The sequence below is a fragment of the Passer montanus genome, unplaced genomic scaffold (genome assembly GCF_014805655.1).
Source record: "Passer montanus isolate IOZ18808 unplaced genomic scaffold, ASM1480565v1 scaffold9, whole genome shotgun sequence".
NCBI classification, from domain to species: Eukaryota; Metazoa; Chordata; class Aves; order Passeriformes; family Passeridae; genus Passer; species Passer montanus.
Window position 1 is genome coordinate 5,651,611 of NW_024374367.1, and position 19,881 is coordinate 5,671,491.

General features: G+C 53.8%; 1 protein-coding gene across 1 annotated transcript; it reads left to right on the forward strand.

Annotated features, from left to right (window-relative positions):
- Nucleotides 1-507: 507 nt before the first annotated feature.
- Nucleotides 508-7,942, forward strand: RPN1 (ribophorin I). The gene is made up of 10 exons (XM_039734390.1): nt 508-833; nt 1,399-1,463; nt 2,604-2,910; nt 3,153-3,362; nt 4,311-4,503; nt 4,831-4,930; nt 5,200-5,338; nt 5,511-5,630; nt 6,101-6,346; nt 7,362-7,942. The coding sequence occupies exons 1-10, from the start codon at nt 606-608 to the stop codon at nt 7,542-7,544; spliced, it is 1,791 nt and encodes a 596-aa protein (XP_039590324.1). The 5' UTR covers nt 508-605; the 3' UTR covers nt 7,545-7,942.
- Nucleotides 7,943-19,881: the final 11,939 nt, after the last annotated feature.

Sequence of the window (19,881 nt, forward strand, 5' to 3'; positions counted from 1 at the left end):
CCACACTGACAGCTCCTCCGGGCCGTCCTGTGCCCCACACTTCCCAGTGCCTCCCCATCCCTATGCAAACACAGGACGGACACCTCTGGCCCCTGGAAGCCCAGCCAGGAACCGGCCACTGCCAAAAACATGGAGAAACAGAGCTGCTTTGTGCCGTGGCAGGAGACGAGGCTGAGGAGCACCTGAAAGCCATGAGCATCCTGTAATATTTGTTACAGTTGTTTTTTCGGGCAGAAAAAGAAGTGGGAAACCCCAGCAGGGCCAAACAAGCAGCGCTAGACCGGCCCCGAGGCCTGCCCAGGCCTGGGAGCTCAGCAAGGGCAGGGGCGCAGCGCCCAGCGGGAGCACCCAAGCTCGCCGATACAGCGGGGCACGGGGAAGCGCCGGAACTGCGCGAAGCCGAAACCACTCCCGGGAGTGTGGAAGAGCCCGCCCAGCTTCTCTCCTCGGGCACCGCGGAAGGCGGGGAGGAGGGGGCCGGGCCTCCAGCGCCGGTGGGCGCCGCCATCGCGCGCCTCCTCCCCCAGCGGGCGCCGCCATCTTGTGCCGTGCCCGTACAGCGCGGGCGCCGCCATCTTGTGCCCTCCCCGCGCGGTGTGCCGGCCATGGCGGGGCTGCCGTGCCGCCTGCTGCTCCTCTGCCTGGCGGCCGCCGGCGCCAGCGCCGATCTGCTGCTGGAGGAGGTGCGGCGCTCGCTGGACCTCAGCACGCACCTGGCCAAGATCTCGGCCGAGCTCAGCCTCGCCAACGCGCCGGGCGGCGCGGCCGCCTCCAGCTTCCTGCTGGCGCTGGAGCCCGGGCTGGAGCCGCGGCTGGCCCACCTGGGCGTGCAGGTGAGCGGGCAGCGCGCACGGAGCGCCCGGGGCCCGCCGGTGCTGCCCGGTGCTGCGCCCGCCCGGAGGGACACGTCGGCACTGGCGGGCCCCCAGCGGCGCTCCCGGGTCCCGCAGCCGCCGGCAGTGGGGTGTGCCGCGGGTGCCGGGCGATCGGGGGGCGATTCGCACCGACACGGCTGGGCAGGGGTCGGCACCGACGGAGCAGGGTGGCAGCCCCAGGCAGCCCCGGGACGGGAGCCCGGCCATTACCCACAGGAGGGTCGGAGGAGCAATAGGACAATACTTCTGGCCTAGCCCTAGAGGTATTGTCACTATAGATAAACTACATACAGCAGAGAGAGGTACATACAGTGCTCTGTAGTATGGCTGTATGCAGAGTTGTGCAGTGTACCTTGGCAGGTGAAGCCATATTCCCCATGGCCTCACGCCCGAGGCACAAGGGAAATCACAAAAGCTTTTGATCAATATTCTCATTTGTACTACTAACGTGCTGGCTTGGGAACCAGGCTGAGGGAGCATGGCAACACACAGCACACTGATCCTGCATGTTGCTTGGGAACAGGTGAAAGGTGAGGAAGAGGAGGAGAATGCCTTGGAAGTGAAAGAGACCAAAGTTAAGGGCAAAAGGTGAGTATCACCCTCTAAGGTGAATACCTAGAGTTGTGCATGGGGGGTTCATAATTGTCCTCACAATGAAGCTGAGATACTCTCCCAGTTCCACATACCTGGAGATCATGACCAGTTGTCTTCCTTAGCTGTGCTCAGTCTCTTGTACTCAGTGCCTTGACTAATGCCGTGGCCCCTGGGACACCAGGTGAGAGAAGTATTTGGTCATGCTCTTACCCTTTCCTCCATTCTGAGCTCTCAGGGGGTTGGCAGTGGTGACTACAGAGAGTTTAGTGCCCTGTGGTGGTGTGTAGAACACCACAGAGAGCTGGGTACCATGGCCCCCAGTGCAGGCTCTTCCTGCTGCCAGGGGAGAGGATGCTGCTGTTTGCATCAGGCTTTGTGCTGCCAAGCTTGGAATATTATGTAGGTGCTGCAGGCAGGTGTTTTCTGAGCCATGAGAGCTGAGAGGTGAGTGTAAAGTGACTCAAAAGCACAGTGCAGCTGGGTTTGAGGAGTACAGTGGCTGTGGAGTTAAGATGCCAGGGCAGACTTTGGCTTTTGACATGGCTGGATGTCTCATGTGATCCTGCCCTTGGGCCACCAGGCATGACATGAAGTATGTTTGCTTCTGGCATCACCTTGGTCTGTCCAGTCCAAAACCTTGCTCCCACTCTGGGCATTCCTTAATTTCAGATCCCGTGGGCAAAAATCTGAGAATGAGCAGACTTTGTGGGAACAAGTACTTAAGATGTTTGTGATTTGTCTTCCGGACTTGTGCCCATGCTTCATTTGATGCAGATCATTCCTGTCATCTGGAGAAGAGTGGAAAAAAACTCTTGCTGAAGCTTTAAAAATGCAAGATTAGGGAGGGGTATGTCACCATCCTCTTCCCAAAAGGGAACTAGGTGTTTTTTGTGAAGCAAAGACTGTAACTGTGCCTGGACACAGTTCAGCCTGTGCTGCTTCCCCAGCACAGTAATCACACCCGCTGGGACAAGACATCTCTGTGTCTTGAAGGAGCAAGTGAAATACCTGCCCAAATCACACATTACACACATCATAGATGGTCACCTGTCTGCAGGGGATGTTGCAGTGGGTGGACCTGAATGCTCTCTCCAGGGAGATCCCACCTGCCTTACCTGTTCTTCTCCCTTGCAGTGGGAAGTTCTTCTCGGTGAAGCTGCCCTCTCCTTTGGCCGCGGGAGCCAAGGTCCGTGTCTCTGTTGAGATGGTTTTCACGCACGTCTTGCAGCCCTATCCCACCCACATCACCCAAAGTGAGAAGCAGTTTGTGGTCTTTGAAGGAAATCACTATTTTTACTCACCGTACGTCACCAAGACCCAAACAACCCGTGTCAAACTGGCCTCCAGGAACGTGGAGAGTTACACCAAGCTGGGCAACCCTTCCCGCACCGAGGACACGATTGAATACGGCCCCTTCAAGGACATCCCTCCTTACAGCCAGGTAAATTCCTGTGCAAAGGGATTGTGGCTCTGCTGAGAGCGTCTTCCAGACACGGAGGATGTGTCTCAGAGGCTGGAGAGTGGGAAGCAGAGTCTTTCATGTAGAAATCACAGGCCAGCTGTGAGTTAAACTGTGTGCCAGGAACACGTGCATCTGCCAAGGAGGCACATGGAGTGAGCCATTGTCAGGGAAGCTTGCTACTTACTTTAGATCTGACAGTTTTATCTTTTTTCCCTCATTAGGACACTCTGAAGGTGCACTATGAAAATAACAGTCCCTTCCTGACCATCACCAGCATGACACGGGTCATTGAGGTGTCTCACTGGGGTAACATTGCTGTTGAAGAGACGGTTGATTTGAAGCACACAGGAGCAGTGCTGAAAGGGCCTTTCTCCAGATACGACTACCAGAGACAGCCAGACAGTGGGATCTCTTCTGTCAAGTCTTTTAAGGTTGACATTTTGCACATGTATTTTTATAACTGTGGCTTCCCCTTTTCTTAGATCCCCAGAGGAAAAGAAAAATGGCAGTTGTCCTTTGCCTTTTGCTTGGTAACCATACCCCAGTAATAAGGGAATGTTAAAACTCTGGTCTATTTTCAGAGAAAGCTTGTGCTGGATGGGAATAGCTTTTGGATGCAGCACTAGGAGGTTATACACTTTATTGCATTTGCTGGTCCAACAGGCTGCATGTAACAGGGCATGTAGTGTTTTTCCACACTTCAACCCCTCAAATCTCAGGGACCCTCTAAATCCCTTACTCCTATATTGAGATTTCTCCTTTGGGTTTTCCACTGTGCAAGGACCATTCATTCTGTCCCCACCCCCTTATTTTCAGAGTTGTTTCTCTGTCATTTCCTCCTGATGTTGAACAGTATTAGTTGGAAACTCACCCATTCATTCCTTGCTCACAAAGCACTCAGCAAGAATTAAAGCTGTGGCTCTGCTAGCCAGATGTAAAAAGTATTATGTGTTCTCATCTGAACTAAAACCTTTCTCACTGCTTGTAGCCTTCAGATTGATTGTTGTAATTCTCTAGGGTGGTGCAGCCAAACAGAAATCTCATTTTGCTGAGTGTAAAGCTAGCAAGTCCAGTCAGCTAGGGCAGCAAGCTGGAGTGAAAAGGGAATTGCTGTCCTGGTGGGCATGATGATCCCTTGCTGTCTGGGGAGTTTGAAACTCAGCTGGAGAAAGCACATTCATTTGGACGCCAAGTGATTTTAGTGCTGGCAGCCACTTGTGGGATTGGTTATAATGGCACAATTTTACCACTCAGTGCAGCTGAGTGGCCATTTTGTCATGTCTCATGTGTGAGCACAGTTTCTCAATGCTTACCAGCCTTTATTGGTTCTGCCAGTTTCCCTGGAAGTAACTCCCTCACTGCTGCTTCTCTCCATACAGACCATTCTCCCAGCTGCTGCTCAGGACGTCTATTACAGAGATGAAATTGGGAACATCTCCACCAGCCACCTTCTTGTCCTGGATGATTCTGTGGAGATGGAGATCCGTCCCCGATTCCCACTTTTTGGGGGCTGGAAAACCCATTACATCATTGGCTACAACCTGCCAAGCTACGAATACCTCTACAATCTTGGTGGGTGGCTGAGGGGGAAGGGAATAAAAAACATCCTTCTTTGTGTTTAAAGGTAGTTGCTGTACAGAAAAGAATTGAAAGCTGTGGTACACAGGACCTTAGCAACAACAGTTGCCAGCTATTTTTTCTAGAATATGCAAATCCACCTTTTTTGTGCTTGCTTCAGGTTTTTGTAGACATCTGGTTAAAATATATCTGAGTGAGCTAGTGCCCCCTGCTGCACAATTATCCGTACAAATTCTGCTCCTACCCTGGGTGGGAGCTAAGTTTCAAGGCTGTCCCTTGTTCTCTGAGGAACTGTAACCACTCTCTGCTCTGCACTTTTAGGTGATCAGTATGCCCTGAAGATGAGGTTTGTTGACCACGTGTTTGATGAGCAAGTTACAGACTCTTTGACTGTCAAGATTGTCCTGCCAGAAGGAGCCAAGTAAGTGTGATTCCTCCTGGCTTGTTAATGCAGACAGTGCTGTGTTGGTGGCACTTCTCCAGTCTGCTCTAATGGCCTGGGGACAGTGAATCAAAACCATGACTGTGCATGTGGAGGAGATCTTGGAACACAGCTTTGCTTCCTTGTAGAGCATTGTTTAAACTGCTTAATTTTCATTGTGCTAGAGGCTACAACTGCCCAGACGAGTCTTGGGTTACATCATCTCAAACACCACAGAGTTATATGGGACTGTCTGGTTTTACCCACAGGAATATCCATGTGGACAGCCCCTATGAAATCAATCGTGCCTCGGACGAGCTTCACTACACATACCTGGACACTTTTGGACGTCCTGTTATTGTGGCACACAAGAGCAACCTGGTGGAGCAGCACATCCAGGACATCGTGGTGAGTGTGGCCTCGGAGCAGTTGTGCCTCCTCTGAATTCAGCAGCTCAGTCAAAACACCTAAGAAATAAACACTGACTGGACTGCTTGGGTGGTTCTGCTGCTGCCTGAGGAGGGGTGTAAACCCTGCAGTAACACAGGGCACTGCTCAGTGTTTGGAACTTCTCTTTTAGGTTCATTACACCTTCAACAAAATCCTGATGCTGCAAGAGCCTCTCTTGGTAGTTGGAGCCTTTTACATCTTGTTCTTCACTGTGATTGTCTATGTCAGGCTGGATTTCTCCATCACCAAGGTCTGTATGATGAAGAGCCCTGTGGGAATATAAGCAGATTTCTCAGCTGTTGGATGGTGATTTTCCATACCAGTAATTCTCGCTGAATGTTCCCGCCATTCCAAAGTTTTACTGGTTGTTTGAAGTCCTGTTTTTGTTCAGCCTGAGCACTGGTACTCCTGTAGGGCTGATCTGGTGTCATAAAGCTAACTAGAGTTTTGATTGCTACGTAAAAAGGAATCCCCCTGAGAAGAAGGGATGTCTGCAGTTCTCCCTCTGCAGTGTTTTCACTGTTAAATTATTTGTTGGGCTGGACTGAGTGCTGAAAGGTGTTTCCCCTAATCAGCACTTGCAGCATTCACCTAATTACTGTCATTTGACTAAATTGGAGAGGGAACAATTTTTGTAACAGTCCTGTGGCAGATTGCAGGCATGGCTTGATGCAGGTCACAGATATGACTGCTTTGATCTTCCCTCCTGTCCTCTTGCAGGATCCAGCTGCTGAAGCCAGGATGAAGGTTGCCTGCATCACAGAGCAGGTGCTTACCCTGGTGAACAAGAGGCTTGGGCTGTACCGTCACTTTGATGAAGCAGTGAATAAATACAAGCAGTCACGGGACATCTCCACCCTCAACAGTGGCAAAAAGTCTTTGGAGATGGAGCACAAGGCCCTGACAAGTGAAATAGCCTCTCTGCAGTCTAAACTGAAGACAGAAGGCTCTGACTTATGTGATAAAGTAAGGAATTAAAATTTATTTTATAAGCTCTCCTGTTCTTGGCTCTGTCAAGTATTCTACAGGAGTTTTAATTGGGAGTGTCTGCAGCCAGTCTATGTTGGGTTTGTTTAATCTGAAAATGGCTTGATCTCTGCAAGGTTGTGTGAAAACTGTTGTTTTTGCAGTAATCTCATTTATGCAGCCATGTAGGTGTTGCTGGTAAACAGCTGCTTGTGCTGTTTCTTAAGCAGTCCTTGAACCATCTGCATTTGTACAGGTTAATGCTTTTGTAACACAATCCTGATGCTTCTCATTGAGCTCATGGCAGTGACACTTAAGCAAAAAATGGAAACTGTCAACAGATTAACAGTTCTGACTCTACTACTCACACCAGTCAACCCAAAATCTTCTCCCTCATCTCTTATTTTCTTGCACATTTACATTTGGTGCTGACAGAATTTTGGTAACATGATGCTCCTCTGGGGGTGTTTTGCTCTCTCATGTTGAAAGCCATGGCACAATGAGCCCACACCCTTTGTCCTTCCCTTCAGTGTATTTTAACACTTAACCTGAAACAGCCACTTAACCCCGAGTGAGGGACACTTTAGTCTCTAAGATCCATTTTGCTAATAGCCACCTTGGTTAATCTGTTATTTAACTCAGAGAGTAGCTCTGTCATTGCAGACCTACCACTCACACCCCATGAACATTAACTGTAAGGACACCGCTTTCAGCTGTCAGAGCTGTGATTTAGCTTGAAGCCTTTAAAATCCATTATTTAATACTCCTTAACAGTCTCTTGCCTGGCTCCTGGGTCCTTGGAGGCCCTTTTATCTACACTCCTTAGTTATCCCTTCATGGAATATTCCTCCTATGTGATGGTTCAGGAAGCAACATTCAGGGATTGGAGATGTTTCTACTTAGTAGAAGATGAAGTCAGTGCTATCATCTGCCATCTCTTCTATTCCAGCTTCACTGTGGGGGTTGTTTTGTTCTGTTTTGTCTCTAATACTCCCTCGGTTTGTGTCCCTGCCAGGTAAGTGAGATTCAGAAGCTGGATGGCCAAGTGAAGGAGCTGGTGCTGAAGTCGTCGGTGGAGGCGGAGCGGCTGGTGGCAGGCAAGCTCAAGAAGGACACGTACATCGAGAACGAGAAGATGCATTCCAACAAGCGCCAGGACCTGGTCTCCAAAATCGACAACATCCTTGATGCCCTCTAACTCTGCTTCAGCAGCTGCAGAGCTGTGAAGGGAGATGGGAGTGCTACACTTGGAGCCAAAACGCATTCCCAGCAAAATTAGGGGAAAAGTTGATGTGGAATGCCTGAAAGTGCATTTTGTTTTTAGATTTTTCTATAGAGCCTGTCTGCTTGGCAGCATGTGCTGTGCAAGGAACCAAGCCATCCTGTTTGGCTGGGATTTCTTTACCAGAGGTGAGACTCAGCCAAGTTATGAAACATCTCCTGCTTTTGGTTTGCCCTGTACAGATGTGCTCTTAGTAAACACACACAAGGAGCCAGTCTGAGCACAGACATGCTATGGCCAAGCTGAATGTCACAGCTCTGGAAGGAATAAAAGATACCTTTGTTTTACTTTGAAATAAAACAGTCACTGCCTAGTGTCTGTGTGTTGTGCTGGGCTGGGGGAGGTGGAGGGGCTGGGTGACCCCATCCTGCCCACAGCCAGGAGTGCAGTTCCCTGTGGAGCAGAGTTCAGCCCTGACCACTCCTGCCTCCTGTGTGCCCTGAATCAGAGCTCTGCCACCCCACACAGCCCTGACCCAGACAGGGGAGAAGGCCGAGCCCTTGTTCCCCAGGAATGTGCATGCACCTGCACCCTTACAGGGAGAAAACAGCAGAGCCTGCCCTGCCATCCTCTTACCGTGTGCTGCATGTGGCAAAAGTCCCTGCATCGCTTGTGCTGCCATGTAGGTCCTTTCTCACACTTAGATACCTTGGGAGGTGTAATCCCCTGGTAGTATCAGTCTCCTAAGATGTTTTCCTGTGCACCTTTGCCTCAGTTCACTGTTGAATACTCCAGGGGTGGCTGCAGAGACAGTAATATGGTTCTCCCCTACTGCCTTTGCCTGGCATAGTTTAGATCAAAGTGGTTAGAGATCCTCATGCAGAAGAAAAGAAGCAGAAGGGGCTGTGTGTCCCCGTCTGCCCTGAGCTGCAGGTGGTGGCAGCTGCCCCGGCTGGCTGTGTGTGCAGGGCAGGGCAGGGCTGGTAGGTGGTGTGCAGCCTGCTCCACTGGGCACCTGCCGTTCCTGTGGGAAGCAGACTGCAGGGACTCTGGAGGTTGCCTGCAGCCCAGGCAAAGCACATGGCTGCCCCACAGAGCAGTGGCTCAAGAGGAGACGAGTGCCAGTTGTGGCTGTGCTGGGCACTGAAGGTTTGCCACAGCGCTGCACTGGCCCCCTGTGGCACACTGGCTTGAGGCAAATAGAGCCCCTATGGCTCAGTGCTGCCTGCCTGCCCTGTGCTTGGATATGCACGAGCAGCAGGACACTCTGCAGCCCTTTGCCAGGCTACCTGCACTGCTGTCCCTCTGTCCTGGACCTACACAGCCCAGGTTTGTCACAGACACAGTCTCTGCTCCATGCTGGCCCCTTTTATCTGAGATAAAACCCTCTGCCCCAGACCACACAGCTCCCAAAATGGTTTTAGTCAGGAGTGTTTTGCAGCAGGCCTGAGCCCAGGCACCCACCACATTATCACCAGGTGCCAGCTCTGTCCTATGCCCACAAACCTCACCTGGCAGCAGAGTGAGCAAGCCTAAATCCCTGCCTGTCTGCTCCCTGTGCAGGTGCTATGGGGCACCCTGAGATACTGAGTCCTGCCTGACCAGCTGCAAATAGCTAAAATCAAATAAATTGTCATTAATCCATTGAGCCAGAGCACACGCCATACTCAGGGAGTACCAGGGGCATCCAAAGCCAGACAAAGGCTGCCTGTTGCACCCAGTCAAAGCTGGCAGGTCCAGAGGATGAGGAGAGGGATCAAATTGGTGATCCCAAAGATATCCTCAACTTTCCATTCCCCCAGCAGAGGAACAGCAGTGCCAGCCTTCAGAAGATACCAGACCCCTGAGGGTGCAGTGGAGCTTGTGGTGCCTGTTACAAAGCCCCGTGGGGCTGACAGTGCCTGTGTCTTTCTGCCCCAAGGGGGTCTGGTCAATCAGATACACCTCAGCCCACAAAGCACCGGGCAGCTTCAGATACTGCTTGTTAATGGAAACCACATCTGCAAAGACAGCAGCTATAAATAGATGGATGCAGGCAGCCCCAGCTGGAAAGGAGAGCTGGAAAGGTCCCCAGGGAGAGCTGCCCCAGTTCCTGAGGCTGAGGATAAAACAGCCAGTGCTGAAGTGATGCCTCAGTGCTCTCCACACAGCTCTTTTCTGCCGCCCTCCCTGGAGGGACATGCCTCCCACACTGCTCCCTTGAGCCCCTTCTGCCCCAGTGCTGCTCCTGCAGCAGCACATACGTCAGGGAACCTTGTAACAAACACAGCAGCAGAGCAACCTAGAAACCTCAGCCATTTCTGGATTCCTCCACATTTACTACTGTGAATAAATGTGAAAAAAAGGAAAAGGCACAGCACCTACCAGGAGCTGAGGATCTGCAGGAGCCAGGGGAGAGGCAGAGCAGCAACACCTGATGCAGCAAATGCACCAATTAGGGCTGCAGCTGTTTGTCTCTGCCAAATTTAAAGGGAGCAGCTTCCAGTCCATGGGGTAGGGATGATTGGGTTAGGAAGGTGGATTTGGTTATTTGCTGTCTTTCCCATCAACTCAGAGGGCTCTAGGGGATCTGGCTTCAAAATCTCTCTCTTTCATGGGTGAGTTTTACAAACTGTAAATACATCCAAGGAGGTGTTCAAATGACCTCCCTGACTTCTCATGGCTGAGTTTTACAAACTGTAAATACATCCAAGGAGGTGTTGAAATGATCTCCCTGCTCAGACTATGACATGACCAGCTAATGCTCCTTGCCAGATGTGTAACCCAAGGTGCCCGCTGAGGGCAGGAAGGAGCTACTGCAGGGCAGCCCAAATGGAGCCATCAGGGAGCTCAGTCTCTCATCCATATGGCTCAGGTAGGGCTTGCTTTATTCCTCCAGCCACTGTCACCATGCTGGCTTCTGCCACCTGGGCCACTCCAGCAGGTCCCTGGCCAGGGCTGGCCTTGCTGGCACCATTTTTGGCTGGCTTTGGGATCTCCCTGAACTCCAGCTGCTGCTTTGCAAGGATATCCTTTATTTCTTCCAGGCTTGGCAGGTCACCAAGTGTGAGGAACTGGCACCAGCAGGTTCCCAAAGCATCACAGCCAACACTGGACAGGGATGTAGGCACTGCCACCAGGAAATTCAGGCACAAGGGCTCCTCTTCCTCTCACCCACACTCATGGCCATCAAACTTGAGACCTGTGGGCAGGGAAATCCCAGTCTGGTGGAAAGGACCATCTCCATTTTCCTGCTGCCTTCAAAAACAGCCAGGCCTTCAAGAGAGAGGTGGGGGCTGCTGAAGGACTGTCTCTGCTGCTCTTCACAGAAGCTTTTCTGAGCTAGAAAGTTCATTTGTGATCTTGCTCAGGGAAAATAGCCTGGGGAGGTTGTTAGGAGTTGGGAGGCATCTGCCAGGGGGATTGCAGAACAGCAGAAGGAAAGGCTCAAATATGGGAGCACTTGAGACCCTCCAGCAGATTAACATCTCACGTGTAGATAAAGCTGAGCCCTTCTGGGAGTTCGTGTTTAGTTCTATTCCTGTGCAGAGTTTGGAGCCAAAAGGTTGGAAGGGCTGAAATTTGCCTCTGCAGCAAAAGAAACAAAATTAAGAGGGAAGAAAAAAAAAGTGTACAGAGCAGAAGGAAGAGGAAACCACACAAATGCAAGATTTGCCGGCGAAAGCGAGCAGCCATGATTTCAGATCCCAGCACAGCCACCTGCCTTGCACAGACATCTCACTGCTCCCACCACCTTCCCACACCTCTCCTGCTCACCAGGGTGATACCCACAGCTTCTCCTGTGGTCCCAGGCAGTCAGAGAACAGCTTCTCCCACTTTGACTTCTTTTCACAGTCTTCCAAGGGAAAATCTAGACCTGAAGACCAGCCCAGGAGGTCCAACCCATCCTCCAGTGAATGCTCAACACAAGGGCTGGAAAAAAAAAATCAGGTTTTATATTAAGTGCTTGGTAACTCCCACCCACAGTTTGTGGCCCTAGCCAGCCCCTCATCCATCCTCTGTGGGTGGGGATAGCCCAGTACTATTTCCACACCATGGGTCCTTTCTCCCCTCCCCATGCTGACACCTTCCCTCTGCTCTGCAAGGACCAACCACATTTTACTTATTTTTCATCCAACTAAGGAAGATCAGTGGGCTTAACTCAGAGCAAATGCTGCAGCTCTGTGGTTGGCTCTGGGGCTGCCACGTCCCTGTACACACGTACAAAAGCACACCTGTTTTATCTCTTCCAGCCGACCTGACCCTGCCACCTGAGCAGGAAGCAGAGCTGGGGCACGTGCCAAGTGCCATGCAAGCAGTCATGCTTTATTGCTGCCTGCTGCATTACAGCCTCAGGGAGCACACCCTCATCATAGCTGTGCACATCCTGCACCAGCACAGGGAGTTTTGGCAAGTCCTCACATCCATGGTCTGTCCCCTTCATCTGTCCATGGACCATTCCTGCAGTGGGCCCCCAACTTTGGGTACCCCATCCCCGTGGCAGACCTGGTGAGCATTCCCTGCCAGGCTCCACAAATGGAAAGACAGACTTCCCATCTCCTGCTTCACCATTTCCCTCCCTCCATGCCCAGTCTACCCAGTCTGTCAGCTGCCCGGCACCGTCTGGTGGCTTTGGACCAGAGGCCCAGAGCCTGGTTTGGCCAGTTTGAGCTGCTTCTGGCCAAAGGGTAAGGGATATGTTGTACTCTCTCTCCCAGCACCCGCTCCCTCAGCAGTGCCAGGCGGGCTGTGTCCCAGAGGGGGACCAGGTCCTACCAGGCAGCAGCACTGGGATGAGGACCATGTGCAGTGGGCAGCAGTGCACGGAGGGATGGCAGAGGATCCCCGTGGTGCTGGTGGGCCCATGAGGCCCGGGGCGCTGCCATGGCACCTCGCTGCCTCCACTGCCCCTAGAGGCCGACAGCGCCAGGGCAGTGGCACTGCCATGCTGGATACCCCACCTGCCCTGTCCCCGGCCACTGCTGGCCACACCGCTTGGGGGACCCATTGCCATGCTGGCACATGGGCCAGCTCTGGCCTAGGATGGCAGCGAGCATCATTCTTTCTTTCTTTTTTTTTCTTTTTTTTTTGCCTAAATTTATTATTTTTTCTTTCCCCCCTTCTTGCTCCTCCTTGTCCAATTTGTCTTCAAAGCTGACATGAGAGAAAACCCCAAATGACAGCGCCTGCCCGGCACAGTTTTACCACAGTATCCTGAAAAAGGCATCTGGTGAGCTGATAATGCAGGGGGGCTCCGGGCGGGAGCCCCTGCCGGAAGCAGAGGACTGGTGGCGGTTGAAGGGCCGATGCTTCAGCACGGGCAGCAAACAGGAAACGTCCTCAGGGCACACGGAGCTCCTCTGGGGCTGCTCCAGGGTCTTGAGGCACAGCCAAGGCAGTCCACCCCACTGGGGCCATGGTGGGCTGGTTGGGACCCCCATGCTCCCTGCCCAGCCCCACTGCCATCTTGTGCAGGGCTCCAAGTTGCACTGTTGAGCTTCCCCTCCTCCCAAGGGCAGCAGCCATGCACACTGAAGCTGGAGGAGCACCACAGGGTCAGCGTGGGCCTTGCCTGCCATGGCAGACCCAGCTTTGATGGCTCTGGTGTCTGCGGATGTCCTCCAAGTGTGTCACTTGTGTGGCTCTCTGTAGTGCCCAGCCTGAAGCCTCTGCTGTGCCAGGGGCTCCAAAGATGATGGGGAGCATCCTTGTCCCACGGGGACACGAGGGCTGAGCATGGCAGTGGCTCACGAGGCACAGCCATGAGGTGCAGAGCATCGCTTGGCCAGCAGGGAGGCAGCTGCCTCAGCCCGGCAGCGCAGGCTGGAGAAAGCAGCTCCTGTACAGAGTGACCCCAGAGTATCCCACGTCTCTGAGCTCAGCAGTCATGGGACACTCAAAAGAGAGCTGGAGAGCAGAGAAGCTCTGAGCTCACAGCTGAAGCAGGAGCCACACTGCACATGGTGTTGGGTCCCTCCCCGGTGAGGGGAGATGTTGGCTCAGGCATGAAGGCTCTGCTGGTTGTCTCTGTGTCATTGTGCCCCTCACCATCACACCCTGCCACATCCAGCTGCTGGAGACACAGCCTGGTGCTCTCCCCCTGTCCTTCACAGCTCCTGACTGTACAAGGCTACTGGGTGGCTGTGCAAGGCTCTGCCTGAAGTTTGTCATTAGGGCATTTGGCTCTCAGGCAAGCAAAGAGATCAGGGGTACTTCTTGCACTCTGACTCTTGAATTGATCCTGACTGGAGTGGTCCAGGGCTTGCTGGGCTTGGACCAAAGTCTGGAGATGCTGGCTTACCAAATACCCTGCCATGGTGAAATGTTCATGCTCATCACCCACAGAGCAGCATCACAGTGGCAGTGGCTCTGAAGAGGCATGGGGAAGGTGACGGCGATGCTTGGCACCTCTTTGGTAAACCTGCTGTGCAAAGAGAAACAGGGACTGGTGAAGGAAATGACAGTGAGGAGCTCAGGGCCAGCCCCCAAGGCTGCTGCCACTTTTAGTGGCAGGATGGTGTCCCCAGGCAGATCCAGCTGCTCAGGATCCCAGGCAGCCAAACCACACTTCTGTGCTGCTCAGTGTGCACACCAACACAGTCCTTGTGCGGTATCTTGTGTGTCTCTGGCATGCAGGGAGATTATAAAAGCTCAAGGCATTCAGAGAGGGATGATGAGGAGGATTTAGAGAAGCTGGTGGTGAATGAGCACATCCACACCATGTGGGACAAGGTGTGAGCTGAGGAATGGAGGATCAAGTGAGTATCGGCTCTGGGCAGGTGAATTATTGAGGTGTTAAGCTAAAAAGAAATAATACAACCAGAGCATCAGAGTGAGAATCCTAGCTGAGTGTCCTTAATAGATTGGTCCTTCATATCAGAGAGTGCTGTTTGGGATACATAACACCTTGTTTGAAAAGGAGCTCGTGGGACAAAACTACAGGGGTTGAAGGATTCCTCATCATCCAGATGAATGAATGACACTCACTTCTGAATGAGGCTGCAGCTCTCCAGCAGGTGGGTGGATCCAAAACACTCCAGCCTTTATCCCATCCAACAGTCCACGAGTACCCTGTGAACAGCATCAGCTCTGTGAGGGATGGGTGCAGAGGATGGGCAGCAGCTGCAGGAGCCAGGAACACAGGAGGATGCCCATCCAGGGCCAGTGAGCTGGGCTTGCACCCTGCCTGCCCTCCCTTGCCACCCAGCCCTGCTGGCTCCTGTGCCAGCAATGCCCCCTGCCTTTGCTTGCACAGCCCATGTGGCATCCTAAGTCAGCTCTGCCCACAAGACTGGGGGTAACCTCCACCTTGGGGCATTCTCATGCCAGACAATTAGAACAGGCAGCAGCTTTTGCTACCTTGGGGACACCAGTTATTGTGCCACGGGGCGCCTTCACATGGCAGCTTTGTGAACTGGCAACAATTCTATTGGAGGACAGTGCCAAAATTTGTTATCCTTACACTTCACTGATGACTTGCAAGTGGACTTCATTTTTTATCGCGGGCATTTAGCATCCCTGGATACCCAATGCAGGTAGTGAGGCACTGCACACCTCGCTCCTACATGATTTACCCTTGAGTGGTCATGGAAGAAGATTTTGTCACCCACCCCTGCTGTCTGTGCCCAGGACTGTCAGCTCCCACTCTGGCACTGCTCACCTCCACCTCACAGCCGGGAGCACACATCACCTCTGCAATAGCTCGGCCGGCACAGGAGCATGTGCCTGCAGCCAGCCCCTCCACCCACTGCCCTGCAGACCTGCGAGGAGAGGAGAAGGAAACCCGACTAGAAGGGGACTGAGATGGAAAATGCCTCTCCCTGACTCTTCATCCAGTCCAGAGCAGAAAAATCCTTGGTTCCCCTTCCCTTCCTCCGGCAGAAGAGCAGGAGCTGCGGCTGCTCGGGGGATGCTGTAGGTAGGAGCCCGCTCCTTGCTCTGAGATTCCAGCTCTGCTGCTCCCGGGATGCAGGCGCTCTCCATCCCCGATCCCGGGATGCAGGCGCTCTCCATCCCCGATCCCGGGATGCAGGGCTGCCCCGATCCCGGGATGCAGGGCTGCCCCGATCCCGGGATGCAGGGCTGCCCCGATCCAGGGATGCAGGGCTGCCCCGATCCCGGGATGCAGGGCTGCCCCGATCCAGGGATGCAGGGCTGCCCCGATCCCGGGATGCAGGGCTGCCCCGCAGTCCCCCGGCCCCCGGCTGCCACCAGGGGTCCCTGCAGGCCCGCGCTTGGCCCGCCGCGGGGACAGAGGGACAGCCTGTTCCCCTGCCTCGGCCCACCCAAACCTGGGCTGGCGTTTCGAGGGGTTTTGCTGGCCCAGCCGGGCACGGAGCTGAACGCCAGACTCGGCATGCAGAGAGGGATGCAGGGCAGAAATAGGAAGGATGAGGGAGGGAAGAGAGGGCAAAGCTGTGAGCAGGGTAGACATAGCCCCACTGAACCCCAGCTCCTGTAACTACTTATTTAAGTCTTGCTTTGGGGCTGTTTATCTCTGATTTATCCCAGTGAGGCTTTTGTTTGGTGCGATGCCACGGGCAGGTGTTAAGGGGCTTGGGCAGTTTTTTGGGAGTTACATACAAAGTGCCCAGAGCACAGATGGGAACAGGGAGGGAAGGTGAGACACTGGAGGCTAGGAAAGAACATGGAGTGCCTCATTCAGGTGGCAAAGAGCATGTCACCAGACAGAGCAGCGCCGAGGGCACAGGGAAAACCAGTGCACCAAAGGCGATGGAGCAAAGGAGGCCTCTGGGAGGCTGTTGCAGCTGCAGGGGTGGAAGCTGCGCGGTCCTGAAGAAGCTGTGGTGATACCGGGGCCAGGCACTGGGGGAGATAGTGAACAACCAGCCTTTCTCTGGGCAGGGCTGGAGCAGCTGATACCAGTGACGAGGGGAGCTTTGCTCCTCACACAGCCATGGGAAAGCACCTCCCTGCAGCAGGGAGTGCTCCCATCACACTCAAAGCTCTGCTGATAGGCAGCAGAGCAAACCTGACCTGGGCAAGGAGCCACAAGAGATGCACATCAAGGTCTCAGGCAGCAAGCAGCGCTGATGTTCCTGTTCAGGCTGGTACAGAGGGGCAGGTATCATGCCTGCAGAGGTGGGAGGATTTGCAGGACAGGGCTGACAGGGGTGGTAGACACACTTCAGGTAAACCTTTTGTCCCTTCCTCTCTCCTCAAAGGCTGAAGGAGGGGATGCAGATCTGCAGATGCAGCAATGCTGAGAAAAGCAGCATCTACCCCCTTTGCCCCCCCAGAATGTGCTCCAGTATCTGTTTGAGTGCTGTCTGCCTCAGTTTCCTCCCCTGTGACAATTTGACATTAATCTCCCCTGCACTGCTGTCCTGGTCACATTCATTTTTATCACAGTTCCGTTAGTGCCTGGCTGAGCTTTCCGGGCGCCGGCGGGGCCCTGCGTGTGCTCCTCATGCCGCTGCTGCCAAGCTCCTGCAGCCCCACTGCCACCAGGCACCCCAGTGGGGCTGCCCCCACCCTCACCAGTCGGAGCTGCTCACCACATCAGGATACAGAGCAGTGCACCAATTCCGGACGGGCTTGTTTCAGCGCTCTGGTCAACCGCAAGCGTGGCGGGTTTCACAAACACGGCATGTCAGCCCCACGCAGCCCAACGGATGCTCCGGCTGCTCCATGAGACCAGGCTGACAGCAAGGTCCCCTGCAGCCACCCCAAAGAGAGCCAAGCCTGAGTCTGGTGTCTCTGCTCCAGGCCAGACGTGCTGAGGCTAGGTAGATAGGAAGCCTGAGGTGTGTTGAGCTTTGTTGGTTCTCAGCCTGGTTTGCAGTGCCCCAGCTGTGGTGCAGGCTGTGAGCATGGCACAGGCTCTGTGGTGGCTGTTTGGGTGCACCCCTGGCACCTGCCTTCAGCAGGCACGGGCTGCTGCAGAGCAGGACGGTGCCAGGCCCATGTGTGAGCCATGCTGGCAGAGCTGGGCCAGGCAGGTGATGGCACACGCTCAAGTTCCCTGCCACTTAACGAGTTATCACAGCTAATAAGTTATCACAGACAAACAAAAGCTGGTGCTGCCAGGCTGTGGTTTCAGCAAGGAGCCCAGGCAATCACTGCAGCTGACTGAGAGAGCAGCTCCTTGTGCTGCAGTAAATGCCCCTGGCACTGCTTTGCTGACCTCTGCAGCTCTGTTCAGGTACATGTTTCCACTCAGTTAGATTTGGCTTCTGGTGACTGAGACATCAGCAAAAATCCCATAAGAAGGAACATCTTGGGGCAAGCATAAAAGGGCCTGCACAGAGCAGGGGACACAGGCTCCCCTCTGCCCAGTGCCTGCTCAGGATGTCACCAGTCACCCCAGAGAAACAACACCCTGCACATCATACCCTCCCTACAGCCCCGCTCCTGGAGCTGCATCCAGTCTGCCTGACCCCTGCCCCCTGAGGAGACCTAGCCCCCCAACCCTGCCCACAGAGGACCTATTTTCAGGGAGAAGGTGCTACCTCAGTGCTGGCTGCCTGCACAGGCTGCCAATCCCCTTGTGACCACGCTTTCCACAGCTGCACCAAGCACAGAGCAGTGCTTGCACTGCTGATGTGGGTCTCTGGGCAGGAAGGCCCTGGGGAGCAGCAACTCAGGAATACAGGGGTTTTGTGGCTGTCTGTCTATTTCTAATTGCTCCTGATTGGAAATGATTTAAAAAAAAAAAAAAAAAAAGAACCCCTATGTACACATTAGCTGGAATACAGGGGTTTTGTGGCTGTCTGTCTATTTCTAATTGCTCCTGATTGCAAATGATTTAAAAAAAAAAAAATGAACCCCTATGTACACATTAGCTCTTTACCTGCATGTCCCCCCTCTTCCCAGGCTCTCCTGGTGTCTCCACACATGTTCCACCATTCCAGGGGTCTCCAGAGCTCCTAGAAGGCAGTGATGGCCTTGTGTTGCACAGATGCTTTGGGAAAAAGCTGGTTGTCACAGTGGGCTCCCCCTGCTCCAAGGTTTTGTCAGAGTCCAAAGGGAATTTTGTACCTCTTGAGCCAAATATAATTTATAAAACCAAGAAATGGAAAAGCAGACATCTGGCCCACAGTACAGGCAGCTTCATCCTCTGTGAACAGACATTGCCAGGGCAAAGGGCTCACCCTGTCTGCAGTGAGTGGTGGGCAGCAGAGACCTCCAGGGGCTTGCAGGGGTGACCTGGACTGTCAGCAGCAGAGGGGTACTCAGACCAGCAGCCCCTCACCTCTCCTCTCTCCCCTGCAGAGAGGCCTGTGCCCTGTCTGCCTGCCCACAGCACCAGTGCTGCTGGGGGGTCCTGGGGCACATGGGAAGGGTGTCCTGGCAGAGACAGAGCCACAGAGCAGCAGCACCTGCTCTGAGCACATCCTGCCTGCGTCAGGAGGCACAGGCTGCTGAGAGATGCTCCTCTGTCTGTCATCAGTGCAGCTTCTTCTCTTCAAGGTCCTATTGTACCCCTTTGAGCACATTGGGAAGCTTTGCCAGACTAATCCTGCCTGGTATCCACCTCCACTGAAACGGGGGAAACAATGCCAGCCCTTAACTTTGTAATCCCAGCAGGCTAGGGAACATGCACGCTTTGCTTTGAAGGCAGCCCTGCCTCAGCCCATCTGTGGGGCAGGGCTGGGAGCCTCCGTGCTCTGTTGTCATCCTGTGACAGCTCCAATAGACATCTGTCACCGCTGGCCTGGTGTGAGCATGTGGCGAGCCAGCAAAGCCTGCTGGAGGGGGCTCTGGGCACCCATCACCCCCCAGCCCTGTCCCCTGCTGCAGCAAATCCAGCTGGAAGGGAAAGTGCTCCCAAGCCACCTCTGGGACAGGGTTATGCCTAGGGTTAGGGTTCTGAAAACCACAAAGCCCAGAGATCCAGGCACACTGCAGCTGCAGAAGGCATCCCCAGGGAAACACAGAACTGCCAAAACATGGATTCCTCCACAGCTTTTGCCTTGGAACCTGCCTTAGCCCAAGTCTGCTTTTCCTCCTCTGCCTAGGGTCAGGGACATGCCATGGAGTGTGCCTTCCACAGGGACCTAAGGGCCATTTGCTCAGAAAGCCTTGCAATGGGCTCTGGGCTGCTCAGCCTCAGAATGGGCTCATTTGCCCAGCCCAAATATTTCTCCATTCCTTCTGCAGGAGGTCTGGGGAATGGCACTGGTGCAGCAGGAGGGGAGCTGCCCTCCCCACCCAGCCTGTGAGGGACAGGCTGCTGGGGAACAGTGGGGTGTAACCCAAACAGGAAAACTGTCAGGGACCCAGCCCTTTCCAGCTGGGACAGGAAAGAGACACTCTGGGTCCACTCAGGGCTCAAGCTGGGTGTGCTAGCAGCCACAGTGGGACACCCAAA